At 37.6% G+C, this 21,397-nt stretch overlaps 1 protein-coding gene across 8 annotated transcripts in view; it reads right to left on the bottom strand.

Moving 5' to 3' along the window:
* Nucleotides 1-21,397, bottom strand: part of PDE4D (phosphodiesterase 4D) — a 1,449,177-nt gene that overhangs the window by 206,950 nt on the left and 1,220,830 nt on the right. For all 8 annotated transcript variants that reach the window (XM_032403448.1, XM_032403447.1, XM_032403446.1 and 5 more), the window contains one exon: nucleotides 3,815-3,851. In XM_032403448.1, the coding sequence (XP_032259339.1) occupies nucleotides 3,815-3,851 (37 nt within the window). The remainder of the gene's footprint in view (nucleotides 1-3,814; nucleotides 3,852-21,397) is intronic.

Below are 21,397 nucleotides of genomic sequence, written 5' to 3'. Positions count from 1 at the left end.
CAAGATGAGAATTCTAATTGACTTGTAGTCATATCACATATCTGGGCGGGTGTGGCCCGAGGCAAATGATTACAAAGCAGAGTCTCCTACATTTCATCGGTGTTGTGACTTGTTGGTATTCCGAATCCCCCTAAAGAGCTCTGGCCAAACTGTTACTATACTTTTGGGAGGAAAAGGCCAATTGTGGAGCGGCATGACATGGCATGGCACTGGGATTCCTCTCAACACCTCGCCTTTGTGCCTAAGGAAATCCCCACACCAAAAGATTTCAACAAAAACAGAGAATGTTTCAAAAGGAACTAAATCACATCTATAAAAATGTCATGTTTGTGACGACCAAAAGGATTCTGAGCTTTCAGGGGAAACATAAGAAACTGGAAGTGGCAAACGGATTAGGGTAAACACCAGAAAGAACTGCTTACCCCGACAGTGTTGGAGACATGGGAACACGACCTGAAGCAGGGTTGTAGGACCCTTTCTGAAGATGACACCTATCCCAGATGGGTTAGGGTTCAGCCCTGTCCATCAAATTGGATGTCTTTCTAAATTCTCTTATAACAAGATTCTGTTCTCTTAGCTTCACAGGAAACCATGACTGGGAAAAAAACCAGGGAGGGATCCTTTCATGTTTTGGGGAGGCACTCAGGCATAAAGAAATGAGTTCTCAAGTAGAGGCGGATGAGGTGGGTTTGGGAGACTTTTGACCACTTTAGACAGTGTGAGGCCAGTTACTAAGAATTATGGGAAGGAAAACACACATAGAAAAATATACCTAGGGGGATATAAAGTAAAATGTCAATACTAGTTATTAAGGGAGTTGGAATTATGGGAAATTTTCATTTTCTTCCTTTTCTTTATAATTTTTTCTAAACTTTTTTATGGAAAAAAATTCTATTTTGAAAGCAGTGTGTCTTTTTAATATTTTATTTATTTATTTATTTTAGAGAGAGAGAGAGAGAGAATGGAAGTGGGGGCAGAGGCAGAGGGAGAGGGAGAGAGAATCCTCAAGCAGACTCCCTGCTGAGCACAGAGCCCAACATGGGGCTCATTCTCATGACCCTGAGATCATGACCTGAGCCGAAATCAAGAGTCAGGCGCTTAACCAACTGAGCCACCCAGGAACCCCCAAAAGCAGTATGTCTTTTTAACCAGAATAATTTAGTGTGAGATTCTAAACTCCAAAGCATGCTGGAGGAAGGAGGTAATTCTTTGGCCTATTTGAACATTGCCCTGAGTGACCTGTCTAAAATCAAGTCTCCTGTCCATTTGCAAAAGCAACTATGGCATATTAAGCCAAATAATGTTGCTATCATTTCAGGTGACATAAACATCTCTCATTTTAAACATTATATATAATATTTGGTATTCAGTGGTGAATATTATGTCCTGTATTAAAAATTTGAGATGTTATTGGTTCGCTGAACAAAATATGCTAGCAGTATGCAACAGGGCTTAAGAGATGGTCATAGGCAAACTGCTGCTACTGCGCCTTACCCGCTTTCCCAAAGATGCCCTATCAGTGGTGAAATTGTTCGGGATTTAACAGGCTTTTTATTTAAAAAATTTTTTTAATTCTAGTATAGCTTTCCAGATCATATACCCAAGTAAAAGGCCATTTGTGCAAAATATGAAGCGCTTAAAAAAAAAAAAAATCTGCAACCTCTGGGCCAATGACCATCTTCCATAAGGTGTTACAAATCATTAAGCTAATCAAAAGCAAACTTTTCTAAAATTCCAGGATTATTTTTAGGCATCAGATATGGCTACATATTACGCAGAGTTGGTTTATATTCAAAGTCCTAATTTCAAATGTATTAAATATACATATTTATTTTAATAATTTAACATAGACTAAATGATTTTTTTTACATATGTATATATTTCCCAGTGTACTAAAATTGTTAGTTTTTTTGTAGTTTATAGGTATACTACAGAATATGTCTAATTATATAAAAGACTAGATTTCCTAGGAATTTAAGACCATTGATGGCAAGGACCAAATCAAACTTATTAATCTATTTATTGGAGAAAAAAATCTTTTTATATCAAATAAAAGTATTTTTATTTGTAAATGGTTTTTTTGTACAAATTTTTATTTGTAAAAGTTGTAAATGTTTTTGAACATAGAAATATAGGTACTAGAAAGAATATGATTTCCAGCAAAACCTTAAGCAAACAAAACATTAACTTCTAAAAGATATGGTGGTCATATTCTATTTCTAATTGCCTGCAGTAATGAAAAAAATCACTATTATATGGTGTATTACTTATGGATTCATTAAATTTTGGTCTGAATTATAGCAATCACAAAATTTCAGGAAATTTGAAAAAAGGGAAGAATTACACATAATCCTATTATCCAAACACCGCCATTATGTATTTAAAAAATAACCTATTACAACATTTTTGAGATGAAAGAGCTCTTACTAATTACAACACTTAAAATTCATCTTGTTTCCTAGAAATTGTGCTTAGCATTTCACAAGCTTGGTGTTATTTTAATATCTTATAAACCTCACGAAATGGATTCTCTTGGAACTTTCATCTAGCAGAGGAGTAAACCAGGCTTGAAAAAGTTCAGTGACTTGCCCAAGGCCATTCATTGAGCAAGAGGAAGAGATGGGGTTTGAACTGAGGTCTACCTTTATCCAGGCAAGTCGTCTAGTTTTACCAGTTGAAAAAAGAAGTCGTAGAGAAGTTAAATGAGTTGCCCAAGGCATCAGAACTAGTTTTGATTATGATTATGATTAGCCCCTATTATCATTTTTATAATCTGTCTGGATCACTTGTATCCTAATATTCAACATTTCTTTTTAGAGTTAGTGTTGGCTTTAACCCTGTTTTATGCCCCAGTTAAATCAGTATATTCCATCCTGTTCCCAGTCTACCTATACTAGGGACTCTCAACTTTTCCTGGAAAAATACCGGTCCTTTAAAAAATACAGGTGCTTGTGTACTGCCTGGAGCACTGGGCGTTATACGCAAACAATGAATCATGGACCACTTCATCAAAAACTAATGATGTAATGTATGGTGATTAACATAACATAATAAAGAAAAAACAAAAACTAATGATGTAATGTATGGTGATTAACATAACATAATAAAATAAATAAATACATACATACATAAATAAATAAATACAGGTGCTTGGATCCAATCCCCAGATTTTTGGATCCAGTTGATCAGGGATACGACCTGGGATAACAGCTTTCTAGGTGATTCTAATGGGCAGCAAGGTAGCAAAGCACTGGCCTATATAAAGAATATCTCTGCCTACCAACCATTTTATATATATTCCAAATGCTTTAGATTCTTTTATCACCTTCTAGTATTTATGTTATATGCTTAAAGTATTTTCATGATTTGTATGTCTAAAAGGAACAAAGATAAATTTAAATCTGTACAAACGGCACATAAAAAAGGAGTAAACAAAGCAACAGGTTGAACTGAAATATTAAATTTCAAGCACTGATCATGCATCTAGTTACCCTAAATGTAATTTAATCCATGATATAGCCCTCTGCTTCTAGTGTTTATGTAAGTTAAGTAACTATGGTCCCATTTAAATATGTCACTTAGGTAATTTGTAATCTGAAGCAAAGACATTCTTTGGGTTTATGGGTTTAAAAGGAAACAGTCCAATATGGTTAAGGTCACGTTCTCTAGCACTGCCTTTGAATTACTTAAATGAACCACAGAATTTTTATTGTATTTGCATCTGACTTAAAATGAAATTAAGAACCAGAACTAATCCCCCAAATTAAATTTTCACATCTGTGAGAAACCTGCCCATTCACCAAACTGTGCTTACCTGAGCAAATGGAGTCACAATCAAGTCATCTCCATGTCTGAAAAATAAACCAAATCCCATGTTAGAAATTACAATAACTCTATGACCACTTTTGATCAGTATTAAATAATAAGTTGCACTTTCATAAATTTCCATAGAGAATTACAGTAATTCCATCCTTATTCTTCAGCACGTGTTCTTCCCAGCCAGTGGGTTGAAAAACTGTCTTCTGGGATGTTAACCATTGTCCAGCTGTCTGGGTTAAAAGGGGCTTCTTGGTCATTAAGCAAGGTCACTGTTGCTTTTTACGTGCACACGATATACAATAGGAGAAAGACAGTTCCGGCTGCGGGGCCTGAGTTTTACTCGTGGCTTCTTACTGTAGAGGCATTAGTAAGGGGTGCTGTGGAAGGAGCTAGCAAGTGCGGTGGCCTCAGTGAGAGGCCCCTGGACCATCTAACATTTGAAGGTGATGAGCATCGAGTGTCCCGCATCATGGTGTGTGAGGTTTGGACAGGCTAGCAACTGTAGATGACACGGGACTGCATCATACACTAATCAAAACCCGGTGAAACTTTTCAACTGACTCACGTCCCGCTGCTGTAGCTAATGGGGGAACGTTACCCCGTGTGTGCCGTTGCCACGGCAACGTCGGCCACACCGAGCCTGGGATGCAGGAGCAAGGTGTCAGCATGACGTGTCTCGGAGAAACCGGGAAAGGCAAGGAAAGTTTTGCAACATTCTACTTGGAGGAAAGCAGGGAGCCAGGGCCCAGAGTTCTTTTGTGGTATTTCTTAGCATGGGTGACTTGTGAGAAGATTTCCAAAATCTCCATGGGGTATTTCGTGATCTAGCTAGCTGAAGCTCTTTCATCAAAAGTGAATGTAATTACTCTACACAGAAAGCTTCCTGGACATGACTTTGACTGAGAACACTGCAACTGAACTGTGCACTCAGTCATGAACAATTCAGAAAAGGACTGAACGACCTCAAACACCACCCATGAAATATGTTTCAGCCCAAGCAGCATATGGGTGACGTCAATACATGGATCGTTACCAATGATTAGACCATTCGTTACGGCCACCATCAAATTACACAGAGATCTTGAAATTCAAAGTGTGGGAAAATAAAAAGCAGGAAAGGTCGGAGCACACTTTAAAGGAAACGTGTTATTTTGCACCCCTTCGCTCCAGGATTACATTTGGGGGGGCACTTGTTTTTTCTGTAGATTATTCAGATGGTCAAAATTAAAGTAATATGAAATCTAGATGTTTTCCCAAGGGACAGTCTTCTCTCCCATTTCATTCTTTATAATTGCCTGGCTACAAAGTTTATTTTCTAAGAATTAAGTTATGCTGACAAAGGCACACCACTAATCTGAAATTGATCCCTGGAAATAGGTCTTCTCATTTTTTACATGAATTACATTGGATGACTCTAAACTAAAAAGGGTGTGAATGTTTATTAAAACATGAATTCTTTCTTTGGTTGTAAGCTCTGTAAAAGATATATTTAGAATATACAATATTTAGGATGATTTACCAGTCTTGCTTCCCTTCCCTGTCAAAGCAGAAAGAAAGACAGTTATAATTTTAGTGATGGAGATACTTCATTCTTTTGAATTGCTCAGAAATTGTTTTTGCCAAATATCTCAAGATTGTCTCATTTCAGTAACAGTAAAATTATTTCTACTCTTTCAATGGGCACATGTCCTCAATCAAGGGCAGGTTATATCCTATCCTTTTCTTTTCAAAATGATGTAATGCTTAAATAATCTCTGAATATATAACAAATATATAACTTTTAAGCCTTTGTCTAAGTCCTCACCTCAATATTGAAATGTCTTATCAGACCTACTGTCATAAGTACAATGATGCAGGTAAAATATATGTTATTTTGTGTATGGAAGAAAATAAATATTATGTGAACATATATTTTAAATGTACCGTGTAATGTGCTCATAATAATAAAAGATTATTAAGTTCCAAGGAATTCATTTCATTGTTATCTATAATTTGGCTTAAAGTATGTGTGAGTTTTAATCACCTGTAAATGCACACACACACTCAAAAGCCTATGATAGACTATGATTCTGAAATGCTGCATTTGAACGACCTTACCAACAAGGAACTTTTGAAACAAAGAAACTTGGCCAATAAAAGCACAGCTAGAAGGAGTTATAATACCACACAATAAGATTATTGGGGCTCCCTAAAATGGGAAGAGACTACTAGGATCCCCTATAATCTGATGAGAAGCTAGATTCAAATTTGCACAGTGAGCACTGTCCGGAGACTTGAAATTGTACCTCCTGGTGATATGATTCTTCTGAAGAGGATTATGTAATATTGTCTCTCATTTAAATAAAATCAAACAAACATGGCAACAACAAACTTTAGCAAAAAAGGAAGAGGAACAGCTTTAAGGAGAGAAAATAGCTTTTGCAGGGGGGGGATTGGTATATTTATAGGGACAGGTGGGAAGGGAGTGTCACGGGATGGGGGGTGAGATCAGAAAAGAGGCTCCATTTCGGACACTGTATACATGCATGCATGTGTGTATGTATGCATATGTATGTGCATGTATAAATGCATGCATGTGGGCAATGAGGACATTCGTACCCAGGTAACAGTCACAGCAGTCAGTGCCAGGCACCTCCCGTCTCATGATGTGGAAGGAGGTGCTCAGTAGCCCGCCCTGGCTACCACGGATTGAAACAGAGTCACCCACTCTAGGCAGGGAGGGCTTGGCTGTCTCCTCTCCCAAGAACTTGCTGAACGCGCACTGCTGAATTTTCTCTCCCAAAGAGGCATGACAATGAGAGTCCAGAACTACTCCCCAGGCCTGTGGCTATCCTTCCCCTACTTCTGTATCACTTACTACTTTATTTTCTGCCCTCATTCTTTCCACAAGAAGCCAGAAACATTAGCAAAAAGCTGAAGGAGAACAACCCAAAAGCAAACCCTCACAGAGACTTCATTGGGATCCGGAAACTATTCAAGTCCTTAAATGTGGCAAAGCCCCTGGTCATCTAACAAAATGAATTCAACCAACAGCAGCCTTTTGTAAACTAGCTCGTTTCAAAATTGTGTTGAAGCACACGAGGCCGCGACCTCTCCACGCTTCATTATGACCAAACCAGAAGGAAAAGCAGATGACGTTAATCAGAAGAAAGTTTTACTTTATTAATCAAAGACCCCTAATCCTATGGTACCAAAAGCACTAAGGGCCACAAAGTACCGGCTGCCTCCGAAGAGCGTGCCCGGCAGTGACACTGGGCACGACTAGTGGTCATATGAACTAGCACTCTGAAGCGAAGCCAAAGGCTTACTTTCTGAATCTAATCTCATGCAAACTTCTAGGTCTTCTGTGCTTCACTCGGTCTGGCTCTAAAACTAGAAAGAAATTCTCCCCTGGAGTTTGTCAGAGAGGATTAGGGAACGGATAAACTTATAGATAACTGACTGGTCTTTTGAAATCCTGGTGTCTTTCTTCCCTTTGACTCAAAACTATCACCCATTCCCCAACTCACTCTTGATCCACCTCTTCTGGAACTGTAGGGAAACAAGTACGTTCTCATTTCTAGTATGTACATAAAAAGGTTTTTGGGCACCTCGGCTATCTGACAACCCCCGAGAATTAGCCAGAGGAGGAATACATCTACTCACCACTCTACTCCCATGTTCATGGAAGTACGAACATATAAAATACACAAGCAAACAAATATGGAAACAGATTCCTATACTTGACCTTTTAAAAAACTAATATATACATTTTGAATGTAAATCGCATATTAATTGTAGAAACTTCAGAAAATACAAAAAAAAAGTGCAGAACTACTCAAAAATAACTGTCAATAACATTTTCCTTCTGGATGTATGTAAGCACATGTATGTTATATATGATTTTTATGGAATGCATGATTTCTTATACAATTAGAATCATACTGTGTATTTCATTTTATATCTTGCTTTTAATAATAAACATATTGAGTCATGAAAAACTGCACATGCCTTTATACTTTTAAAATATTTTTTTAATGATTCCAGTCTATTTTTAGTAATCTCTAAATTTTTCAAGTAGATATCAATCCAAATGTATTAAAATCTAAGTGCTGATTCTATTTTAAAATTAAAACAATTTTAAATAATGTGTGAATACTCAAATTCATTTCAGTTCTTCATTCCTTTAAAAACAACTCACCAAAGAAAATGTGCTTATTTTGATAAAACACTCATAAGATAAGCTAAATATTAAAATACTACATGAAAAACTGGGTTCATTGAGTACAAATTCATGAGGATGTTGAATATTTTATGTTGTTACCCTTTTAAATTAAAATCACAAAACTATGATTTCAGACAATAAAGGTACCAAGTACATTTTTGAAACTAAATTATATTTTTCCATAGATACCATTTTTAAAAGGTGACCTGATTTTTTTTTTTTCAAAAAAATAATGTTGGCTTTGAGAAACTACAAGTGTCACATTTAAGAATATAATGAACCCTTGGGGCACCTGAGTGGCTCAGCTGGTTAAGCGACTGCCTTCGGCTCAGGTCATGATCACAGGGTCCTGAAATTGAGTCCCTCATCGGGCTCCCTGCTCAGTGGGGAGTCTGCTTCTCCCTCTCTTTCTGCCCCTTCCCCTGCTCAGGCTCTCTTTCTCTCTCTCACAAATAAATAAATAAAATCTTTTAAAAAGAAGAATATAATGAACCCTTTAAAATTACTTATGAAGAAGACATTATGATTTTGGTAAACTCCTAGTAGGCATTATACTGCTAAAACAAAAAACAAATGAAAAAATGTGCTTCTTTTGTATCAGATTCACCTGATGATACTGCTCCTCTGTATTGCTTGGCCTTTTTAACTTAGAACTGGCTCCACTCTAAGTAAAAAAAAAAAAAAAAATTAAGTAGTACCCATATTTATGGAACCCCAGGGATTGAAGTTTCTTTGTAACAAAGCCGACCTCAGCCAGACCTGAATCTGATTTTCCTCTTTGAAGCTACCGCCATATAGAATTCAAGTAGTCCATTACCACAAAAGCTTGGTCCTGTGGTCAAAAGTCACAACTACCAAAACTTGCATTTTGGCAGGAATGTTCAACATTTTACTGAGAACCCAAAATAATGTAAATTAATATAAGGGCAAAATTAAAGCTGTTCAGTATTGTGTAAGGTAGTATCTTCCAATCTGAATTTTTTCAGTGTCAAACTCCAAGCCACATTTGTGTGTATTTGTATATAGAATTGTGATGGTATTTTGATAATGCTAACTATAGTTATCAGTCATCAAGTTGGAATGTTTACCCTAACTGAAGAGCACCTTTGTATTTATATTCCATACCAGCACAAAAAGGAAAAAACAAACTTATAGCTCTTTCCTCAATTTTAACAGACAAATAAGCTAATATAAAAACAGGTAAGGGGCACCTGGGTGGCCTAGTCAGTTGATTAGTGGACTCTTGATTTGGGCTCAGGTCATGGTCACACGGTCTTGGGATCAAGTCCAGAGTTGGGCTCTGAGCTCACTGGTGAGTCTGCTTGGGATTCTCTCTCTCTCCCTCTGCTCCTCCCCACCCCCTCTCTCTATAGTAAATAAATAAATCTTAAAAACAAAGCAAACAGGTGAATGAGGCCATCTAAGTTCTTACGTTTATTGAGGAAACAGCCTATCTTATATTTATATACTTTTAACCTTTTCTTTGCCCTTGAATTGTAATTTCCTAATATACTTGAGTGATAACTTGTTCTGAAGTCTTTTTCACTGATGCCCTGTGGAATACCTCAATGTCATGTTGGTTTTAGCACTGGAGGCTCTTGTAATATGTTACCATTATTATTTTTTTTTAATTTCTAAACTGGGCTTTCAATATAATTATTTTAAAAAGTCAGAGTACAAATATCCAGCAAAACTGTAAATAATAATGGTAATAATCACAAAGAATGACAATGATTATGAAACAATAATGATAACATTTATTGAATGATTACTGTGTGCCAGGCACTGTACAGAGCACTTTACATTGAGTATCTCTTATTAAAGTCTTTTTGTAGATGAGGAAAGGGAAGCCCAAGAAGGACAAAAAGTCACATGCCTGTGGAGTGATGGGGCCAGGATTCAAATTTGGGCAGCATGACTTTGGTGGGTCTGCACTTAAATACTGCAAATCTGTATCTGTCATATATTTATCATTGCCAAAAGCACATTCGAAACAATGCCCAACCTCTAGTACATTTTCCATTTCATGAAGGTGATATGTATGATAAAGAAAATAAACAGAAATTACATATAAATGCAAAAAATAAAAAAACAAACCAAACCAAAAAAAACCCATCATTACCAATGACTTACAAAACAAGCTTTGCCTACCTACTGAATTGCATGTCCTTCCACCCAAAAATAAAATAATAAATGCAATGAAATAAAATAATTTTTGGTTTCTAACCAGGTCATAGTTCTGGCTGATAGCTGAATATCATATGTCCATATTCACAGTGTAGCAAGACTGTATGCATGCTGTATGTAACAAAGTCCTCTGGAGATGGCATTTATGTGCCTATACATTTATATGTAAATATATGTAAATGTGTGTGTGTGTATGCGTGCGCGCGCACGTGCACATAATCCTTAGGGAGATTTTCTGGACTCTCTTTCCTTTGACATAAGTATGTTGGTTTTCTGCCTCTGTACTTCAAATAAGAGGGAAAAAAGGTACTGTGGGAGAGAAAACCCACCACCATCCTCATTAGCATAAAGAGAATTTATTATTTTGCCTGTATGACTCAATGGAAAAAACTCTTTAAAGAACATCTGCTCTGCAAACATTACATTTTAAGGAGTATTTCATATGATTAAAACATCATCTAATGTGTCCATGCAGACCCTGCATTCTGGGGTGGGGTAGGACAGATATAGGAAATTTCTGTGCCTTCCTCTTAATTTTGCTGTGAAATTGAAACTGCTCTTAAAAGTAAAGTCCTAAAATTAAAAAAAATATATATATATCTTTAGAAATGGATGTGACCTTAGAAGTTATTTAGTCTTCCGAAATTTAAACCATTTGCTCACTTCTTATTCACATTTTAAGAATTACGGCCTAGACTGGTACTTGACCCCCCAAAATTCTTAAAACAAAACTCAATATTTGGCCCATGTGCGCTCTTCTCACATGCACTGATGGTAAAGCAAATGGAAGTGGAGTTAATGCAGCATGAGCACAAATTCTCTAGTCTGAAGTGTCATCTCTTCTTTATTTGTCATAAAACAAAAATTTAGGCATCATTAGAGAAGGTACATTATACCAATAAATCCCCTCAAATTTGTTAGTTACATGATAGGACAAAAGACAATCTCTTTTTAAAATTATGTATCAAAACCTTTTCCAATTTTAGTAAGATAAAAGTGTCCATAGATACAGTCACTAAGCATATTAGTTATTTTGTTTAATAAAAGCCACTACATTGGAGGGATTCTTCCAGGGGTGTGGATGTCACAAATTACCGTCATCGCTTTGAATACGGACTTCCGTGGAGGGGGAGGAGTGAAGGGAGGGCTGAGGACTCAGCAAGCTTTCACAAGTGCCCTCACTGTGTTCTAGAACACGTTCTTCTTTCACAGAAATGTATCTTATTCGATGGTCCCATTCTTAAGGTCAGTGACCCTGCCCTCTTGGTTTTTCTCCAGGATGGGTTTTAGGAAGAAAGATTTATGGGGAGCTAATGCAACAATTTTTAAAGATCTTCATGTGGTAAAAGGACTCAGTAGATTAAAAAGAAGGGCACGATCAAATAGAGAAGAGTGAGAGCAGTACTATTTTATGCATGCCTACTACATGCCAGACACTGTGTTCTACTGGCATAAAGTATTTAATTCTGATGAGTATGCATTAAAAGGATACTCATATTCCCATTCTAAGATAAGGAACTAGGCTCAGGGGACCTAAGTGGCAGTCATGCCCTTGGCAAGTGGTAGAGTTCAATGGTTTCCAAATGACAAGCCGAGAGCTGGTGCTTGCCCAACAGAATGTTCATTGGTCCTTGTCAAAATAAAAACAAACATGGACCATGGGGTGAGGTTTCAAACAAGGTACACACATTCCTTTTGAAAACTTTCCTTCATTCTGAGATCATGCCCTTTCTTTTTTATTGAAATGAAAATGCCTTTCAAAAATAAAGTGATTGTGTATATTGATGAGGATTTTCTTGTTAGTGTCCTTTATGTGACAAAGTATGTGCTTTGCAACCCTTGGTCAGTCTCCCAGGTAGTTTCTGAAATCTGACTGGGTCATGAAATCCCAAGACATGGAAATGTGCAGTGTAGCTGGATTTAAACACAGGCTTTTAAAGTAACTATTTAGTTTCTACCACACCATGTTGCTTTCTGCATGCTTAAATGGGTTCAGACTATTCTGCAACCACGTGGTAGCACATATCCCAGACCCTGAAACAGCACTGTCCAACAGAAACTTCTGCAAAGATGGAAATATTAAATATTCTCTATCCATGCTGTCCACCAGCCACATGTGGTTACTTAGGACTTGAAATGTGCCTAGTGAGACTGGGAAACCGAATTTTGCTTTTATTTAATTTTAATTAATTTAAATTATGAGAAGGTCACATGTGGCTAATGGCTACCATGTTAACCACCGCAACTCTTGAGCAATCTTCAGAAAACTTCAGTTGCAAGACTTCTGAGTCATCTTTAACATAACTGAAAAAAAAAGTATCTACTCTAAGCTTGGGGGCAAAAGAATGTTGATATATTAACATAACAAAAATTCCTGATTGTTTGGCAAAGGCCCTAAGTTAAAAGATTTGCCCAGAAGCCCATCAAGATTCTCTATCCCTTAGGGGCGCCTGGGTGGCTCAGTTGGTTAAGCGACTGCCTTCGGCTCAGGTCATGATCCTGGAGTCCCTGGATCGAGTCCCTGGATCGAGTCCCTGGATCGAGTCCCTGGATCGAGTCCCTGGATCAAGTCCCTGGATCGAGTCCCTGATCGAGTCCCGCATCGGGCTCCCTGCTCGGCAGGGAGCCTGCTTCTCCCTCTGACCCTCCCCCCCTCATGTGCTCTCTCTCTCTCATTCTCTGTCTCAAATAAATAAATAAAATCTTTAAAAAAAAAAAAAAAAAAGATTCTCCATCCCTTAAAGAGAAATAAAGATTTCAGTTTAATTGTTTTACTGATTTATTACATTCTCATCTAAAGGCTGTTGGACCTGCCAGCAAATGCCAAACCATTGATCAAAATCATTATGTTCAGGGTCAAGGTACCTGAATTCTAATTCATGGGGTGTGCATGTGTGCATGCATGTATTCAATCACATGCAAGACACAATATTTTCGAGCAGAATTTTGTGATTTCTAAAATTCAGCTTATGATAGTTTCCTTAGTTTTCCTAATATGATTGTTTTGAGGATCAAGCATTACACTTCCTGGGAGAATTCTCCAGCAACCTAAAGACTCTACAGATGCCAGACAATTTGAAGAACATATTCCTCCTCTGTATATTTCTAGGCATGTACCAATTACTTGTCAAGAACTAAAGGTATATACTTCATTCCTCCAAGAGTCTACTGAAGTTTAGCTACCAAGGAGGGAACACGGTAGACCTTGTGAACATCCCAAACTTGAACTGATGAATACAAGGTTTGTTTAGGAATCTTTAAAACATATTTTTGTCACTTTGCTTCTGTGTTTGGAGAACTGGATTCTAGACAAGCTGTCTGCCTGGGAAACAACTAGTCCCGTTCCTTGATACATAATATAAGATGGGCTACCTGTCAACAATGCAAAACAAACAAACGAGAAACCAAGAAATAGTGACATGTAGAAATTTTACCTCATCTCTATAGTAGGTGGAATAAATAGAAACTCAGTGTATTGAACATACAGAACACATACAAAAATCATGTGTGTGTCAACACATGCAATTAACTCTATGATTTAATGTAAAATATTTCTTTTTATCAACTGCCTTCTGTTCAGTTTCTGTAGAAATGTATTCATAATTGAAAATAATAACAATTGGAAGAAAGTTTTGTTCTACTGCACTTAAAAAAAGTTGCCATAGGGACCTATAGATAACACATAAATCATAATGCTTATTTTCTGACTTTTTTGGCAAAACAAAACAAAAAACCAAAAATCAAAAAGAGACACAAAAAATAACCAGCCAAAGAAACACAACTGGCCCTGGTGCAGACAACAAATTCAGTTTGAAGTTCTCTAAGTTGCAAAGAAGGACTGGACATTTGAGACAGGGAAACACGTGATCTGCATACAAGCCTTGTTCTCCCTGGGAGTGAAACAGTGAGCTGAAAGGTCTCTGTTTGGGGACGTCCCCATTCATGACTAGGAGACAAGGTCATCCACTGAATTGCTTCAGTGATTCCCTGTCACAGGCAGTTCCCACATTTGCAGAGGTGCACACAGCTACTCTCTCTTCCTGTTTTTAACTTGCCCTCTTCCAGTGAGAAGTTGTAGGAACTGATGCCTTACAGATGTCTAGACATAACTGTCCACTAATCAATGACAACACATTTTTCTGCACCAAGGTTAAGAAAACCCCCCAAATCTCAAGACAATTAATGGAAAGCTGACACAAAACCAGAGAGAAATTGCGATAGGCAGGTGGAATAATTGCACTATTTCTTCAGCAAATCTCACCTGAGCTACACAACAAAGTGCCAGGAATCTGATAGCAAAGCCCAGTGTTTGATACTCTTTATTTGGTTTTTCTGAAGAAAAAACATGGGTCTGGTTGAAGGCTTTATTTGTCCATTTTTGTAATAGTCTGTCTTTGAATGTTTCATACTGCATGGGTTTAGTGAGAATGAGTTACTCATACTCCTTAGTACATCTTATCTCAAGAAACACATCCCATAAATGTTCCAGCACTGTGATTACTTTTTCTTAAAAGGCTCAGACAATAATTCGCTCAGGATCTAAGACTGACAAGCAAAATAAATATTTAAAGTCACTGATATGGTAGTGAAAACAGGGATATATTTATAAGAATCTTAATATTGACTGGATAAGTCTCCTATGTAGAAATTACAAAAAAATGACAGGAATGCATGATACCAACAAAAGTTTTCTTTTGTTTTCATGGGTCTATGGCATCTTCAGACAGTACCCTGGCATGGAGTAGGTACTGTCGAGATTTGCTGAATGAGGAAAAGCATGACACTCTCATTAAAAATGCACCAACTAATATACTCCTTTATTTGGAATGTGGTCGAAGACACAGACTGGGCACCTCCCTCAGGAATGGACTGTCTTCTTTCTCCGGGCCTGTCACCAACTGCCCATTCCTACCACCCATCATCAGAATTTAAAATTTACAATTTTCATTTTCTAATATACTGCCGCATTGTTTTCATTTTAGTCCTCCTAAATACACAGGGGAAAGAGCATTGGGGAAAGGAAACAAATGAGAGCCACCAGGTCTGGTCCACAACTGAAAGAACTAGAACCTCTTTTGTAATGGCCATCTGCCCCTTACAAGTCAAGGGAGAGGAAGAACCAATAATTTCAACCCGAGTCACTCACCAAGGGCCACTCGGCATTGATAGCACTGATCAGGCTACTGTGCTAGTTTTTCTTCTTGAAGATGGTTTTCAAAATTTCCTAATTTTAGTTATTTTACTCACAAATTGCTCTGAGGGGTTGTGTTCTTTGTACACACTGAAAAATAAGCCAGTTCCTCCTTGACCGAGGTTGATCCAAGTTTCCTCTCCGGCAGGGGTCTGATGACTCACAGAATTGTGGGGTGATCATTTTTATTTTAAGCAACCCTTTCTTCTCATTTTTTTAAAAAGTAGATGTTACCCTTTATTAAGTCTAAGGTAAAAGTACAACTGCATAATCAAACATTTAGAAGTTTAAATAGCTCATCTTCACAGTGCCTTTTTCTCTTAGGTATGGGAGTTGAGGAACACTCAGGTGACTATTTTTTTGTTTCTTTTTTTTTCCTCCATAGTTACAACTAGAGTCCAAACACCAAGGAACATACAGGATATGACGGAAATTCAGAAAGGAAAACTGCACGCTAAATATTAGGGTAAATTCCCCTGAAGGTGTAAAAGATTGCAGAAATCTTACCATAGAAATAATGAATTTTTTTTGAGAGACTGAGAGAGTGTGATGGCAGGGGAGGGGCAGAGGGAGAGAGAGAGAGTCTTAAGCAGGCTCCATGCCCAGTGCAGAGCCCATTGTGGGGCTGTATTTCATAACCCTGAGATCGTGACCTGAGCCGAAATCAAGAGTTGGATGCTTAACTGACTGAGTCATCCAGGCACCCCAGAAATAATGAACTTTTAATGTTTGGTCATTCTCCTTTTCCTTTTTCCACCTGCTTTAAGAACTTTTCACGACTAATATTTATTTCTCCACGTCCCCTAAAACCTCAAGATATATCTATTATTTTGACAGCAATAATCAAGGGATATTAGAACACATAACTAGTTATTTAAAAGACTGGAGTAGGGGCTCCTGGGTGGCTCAGCCAGTTAAGGGGATGCCTTCAGCTCGGGTCATGATTCCGGGGTCCTGGGATCGAGCCCCACGTTGGGCTCCCTGCTCAGTGGGGAGTCTGCTTCTCCCTCTCCCTCTGACCCTCCTCCCCACTTGTGCTCTCTCTCTCAAATAAATAAATAAAATCTTAAAAAAAAAAAATAAAAGACTGGAGCACAGTACAGTGACACCCAAACACACTGACGCCATCTTGGAGTAATACATTAAATTCAAGTCTTTAGTTTTACCCTCTGGCATCAACAAACAAGATCATTCAAAATGTCAGAACATTAGAATGTCTTTTTTATGATTTTTTTTTAAAAGCATGAGATTAAAAACATATAAAATGTGTACTTGGCTGATATTTTTAATTCCTTAATTCAAAGATTGAAGAAGTATGTTTAACTACTTTATAAGTATTATTTTTTACCATTCATGGAGCTCCTGTTTTTTTGTGTATGGTTTTTTTCTTGTTGTTGTTTTGGTTTCTTGAGACAGAAATAAAATGACCTCAGTGACTGGACAAAGAAGTGGAATTTTTAAAAAAGAGAAGAAGAAAAAAAGTAGCAATGAAGGTAATTCTAGTAGCCAATGACCCAAGAATACTCTGTCAATAGAGTTCTTGGTATTTAATGGCTAGTGTTAGTGTCTGCCTCAATTCTCTATAGTAATAATAATAATAGTGGTCAACCCACTGGGAATGGAAGAAAAAGCCTGCTTTATCGGGCTCATTATCAAAGTAATACTGCTTTTGACAATAATAAAAGATTTTCTCTACTTGGGGTCCTAACAGAATTAGAAATGGAACAAGTTCTCTACTCTAGAGCTCATCAAGAAGTTCAAGGCTTTAAATCTGTCAAGTTGTTTTTTTCTTTCTCTTAACAAAATCTCTCTTCACACAGACATTTGATTTAGCTCCAGTCCTAAGGACATGTATAAACACCCTAACACAGAGGTTCTCAGACTTTCTCAGTTCACAACACTCTTAGCTTCTCAGTAATTGTTTACGGCAAATCACCGGCCAAAAGAAATAACAAAGAGTTCCAAGTATTAAGTGGTTAGGTCCAAATTGTTGAATAAAGGTTTGTCACAGCAGTTCAGTGCCTGTTGAGGTCTACACAACTTCTCACTTTGGAATAAGATCGGACGCTGCCTCCCCCATATCTTGTGTTCCATGTTGATTTTTGTGTAGCACCTGCTTTTGATCACAGCAATCCTCAAAAACTCAGTTTTGCAAAGCTATGGTATCACAGAAAGAAAAGTAATGTTTGATGTTTCCCTTAATATATCCCAAGCAGCCACGTGAGTTCCTGGGGTGCCCCAGGGACCTCAGTACATGTTTTGAGAACCCTGGCCCTGGTCTTGTTACTCTCACACCATGCATGCATTGATGAGAACTCCTTAGTCGAGAAAATTCAGGAATTTGGGCAGAGATTATGTGGCCATGATACCTTTCCATGTTTAGACAATGTTAGAGGATTCTCAAATGGTAAATCAAGGTTAAGAAAGGAGATGGACTCACTGGTGTAATAAGATCTAAAATCTAGCTAGATGGGACTATAAACTTTTCATGTAGAACCCAGGAGGACTAGAACTTTTGTAATGCAACATATCTTTTTCTTTTTTGACAATTTTGTTTATTTATTTGGGTGGGGGGAGAGAGCACAGACAGGGGGTAGAGGCAGAGGGAGAAGCAGACTCCCAGTTGAGCAGGGAGCCCCGCCCTGGGCTTGATCCCAGGACCCTGAGATCATGACCTGAGCCAAAGGCAGAAGGTTAACCTACTGAGCCACCCAGGTGCCCCTTATTTTTCCTTTTAGAGATCCCCTAGTAAGGCCAAGCAAGAATAATGTAACCTGTAACAGAAGAGATGAACAGACAGATCAACAATCATCCTTCCTTTTTCAAACTCAGGACTAGGGGCACAGCATCATCCTACTCAAGAAGTGGCAAAGAATGGCTAGGACTGAAAACTCTCATTAGGGCTCAAGAGGTGGTGAGGGAGTTGCTACCTGCTAAAGAAAGGGTAGCAATTTGAGAAGCGGATGAGGGATAATATCCATTACCTGGGAGAATGTCCACATGCGGCTGATCAAGGGACTGATCAATGCAGTCTTGCACTTCTATAAGATGATGGGGACTAATGAGCTAGACTGCCAAGTGGGCCCCAGTGTTCTATGGTATGTTGAGTCCACTCACCTCCTTCTTGTTGCCCCTTCTCCACCTGTCCCCCCTCTTCTGTATATATAAGTATCTAAGTATGGCTAAAGAGCTACTTGCATTGCCTCTGGATTCTCTATGTTAATGTTTATTCAGCAGAAGATATGGACTAGAAGGCCCGTTATCCAGGTGAACCGAAAAACTTTTTAACTGAAGTGGTTTGCCAGGCACCTTGTCCTCAATAAACTCATAGTTTTAGGACTAAATTCTATTTGTCTTGTCTCTGATAATTCTCCTGTTAAATTTCCCAGGATATCCGTGTATTTGCAAATACAAACAACAATACATTCCTGGAGGGAGTGCAACAAGAGAAATAACTGTTATTCAGAAGTTAAAACAATTGTAAATGCATTTTGAGGAACTTTAAGAGGGAAACAACTGCATACATTTTATGCAATTACTCATTTATTCTGTAATTTTCTTCATGTTTCTTCATGACAGCATTTGGGCAACCTTCTGCTATGTAGTCATTTCTATTGTTATAAGATACCTCTTACTATTAATGGTAGTCTAAATTCACTTTTCATGTATTTATTTCTCTACTGTGCTTATGCTAATACTGAAAATTTTCCTCTTTCTTATTATTCTTGCTACGGGGGACACATTGAACAAACTATGTGGCAGTCTTCTGAGCAGAAGTTGCCAGAAATTTCTTTTGCCTTAAATAAGCTAGTTGTTTAGATGCGAAGTTTAGCCTTATCCTATAGATTTGTATATATTTTCCAAGAAAAATCAGTCACATATTTTCTTTACTGTTTCTTTGACACACCTGAGCTTTTATTTAATTTTATTCTTAAAATATAATTAAAAACCAAATTTTCATAATGCCAAGTAATCCATTTGGTCAAAAGAATTTGATCAACAGTGACTTCTATTTCTTAGCAGTTTCTGCTGCAACAGTTCCCAGCACTTTGTTTATAATGGCATTATCAACATAATGTTCTAGAAATGATCCAAATGTTTGCCGTGCTTTTAAAAAAGTTTAAGCTGTGAGGACCTTGGATCTCTTAATTATAAAATGGCAGAATGATGTTTCTATCCATAGGACTATGCAAAGTATCAAAGTAATCAAAGTATCAGATTGTAGTTGTGAAAATACTTGCCCAGTGAAGGGTGACATATACAGCCAATGAGTGCTATGATTATCATTATAGCCATTATTAGTCTTATTTTCTCCCGACGTCTCCACTATTTAACTAGTATCTATTTATAGAAGATAGGATGATGACATCCCATCTATTAAGGAAGCAATGATTTTCCACCTCACTTTTTCAATAAATTAAACAATTATATTTCAAGTTAAAGAGCATTTAAAAGTTCTCCAAAACAATTCACTCACACAGATAAGCACAGACCTTCACTGGTACTGTTTGTATTTGAGGTTTCTAAGGGGTTTTCTCAATGGAAATGTTAACTGGAACAATAAATATAAAATCATCAAAAGTGATTAAGACATATGATGATGTTATTCCCTGTAAAGGACAGTTGATTACAGACACTGAATAATCTTCCCAGCATTCTCAGAAACTAGGTGAGATAAGAAAATAGAGGTTTACATGTGGCCACGTTTGGAGTCAAATGAAGAGAAGGCATAATCCTTTATGTATAGAAGATATGTGTACTATCAGATTAAAGACTAAAATGGTAATTATTTATCCTGTTCACCTTGCTTCTCAGAGAAACTTGATCTTCCTAGTAGAAAGTATGCTTTCCAAGAGCCTATAATCTTATTGCTCCAGTGTAATATCCAGGGGGAATGAGAAAGCTGAACATGTCAAGACACTATTTTTCAAAAGTTTATAGAGTTGCATCAAGGCCTGATTCAATTTGTCATTCTTACATGAGTCCAGTCAAATAAAGAAACTCTTGAGTAGGTACAGGGAAAAATGAGGTCACCCTTGTAAGTTTGCTTTGGAAAGAAAAGCACCATTTAAATATAAAATATAGACTTTTCATAAAATGCATGGAATATTTAATCTTTACTAGAGTAGAGGGTCTAAGAGAAATAATCTATACACTGGTATCCAAAAATCAATTTTAGGAAATAGGTGACATCACTTGTCTATGACTTTTCCGAAGTTAATCCCTTACTTGAGCTCATGATGGTTATTTTTGTCAGCAGCTACAGCTCCATATTTAATGTCCCCTCCTTGCCTCAGCTCAAGTGTCCTGAATTCAAAGAAACTTTTCTTTGAACCTAATTCTCCCTGAAGCAGCTTTAGTCCCTTTACCCCTTTAACTTGTCAACTTTGAAAGAGATGCTTGCATCTGCTGATATCTCTGCTTTGAATTCACTCCTCAACCCAGTGGGCTTCTAGTTCTATTATCTTCACTCAGGTATCAACCCAAACCTAGCAATTATAGAAGGTAACTGGTTCTTCTAATTTCTCCTCATCCTCTGGACAGTTGTTTCTGCTCTCTGCTCTTATCCTTTAACTGTAGTCTCATTTCCCATAGAGTTCTATCCTCTATCATGTAAAACCCAAATTCATTAGCCATTATCTGCCATCATGTTGTCCACCCTCTAACCTGTGTTCCTCAAGTCAATATCATCACTCACTTACTTGTTCAGGGTGAAAACTTCAGCATCCTTTTTGATTTTCCTACCCACTGGCTGTCCCCCAACACACACACACACACACACACACACACACACACACACACACCATTTTGTAAGCCTCCTGCCACTAGACCAACTTCATCATCCAACCTCTACTTCCTTCACCTGGGCTTGCATTATGTTTAGCGAACTTTGTTTCTACAAATTTTAACATGATCTACTTGCCCATAGTCACTTCACTCTCTACAATCATTTAACAATAGAGTAATCAGAAGCAATAAAAATAAGAATATGAGCA

Source organism: Phoca vitulina, unplaced genomic scaffold (assembly GCF_004348235.1).
Source record: "Phoca vitulina isolate PV1807 unplaced genomic scaffold, GSC_HSeal_1.0 scaffold6, whole genome shotgun sequence".
Classification (NCBI taxonomy): Eukaryota; Metazoa; Chordata; class Mammalia; order Carnivora; family Phocidae; genus Phoca; species Phoca vitulina.
Note: the sequence above shows the minus strand (reverse complement) of the source record. Positions and strands in the feature narration are given on the sequence as shown.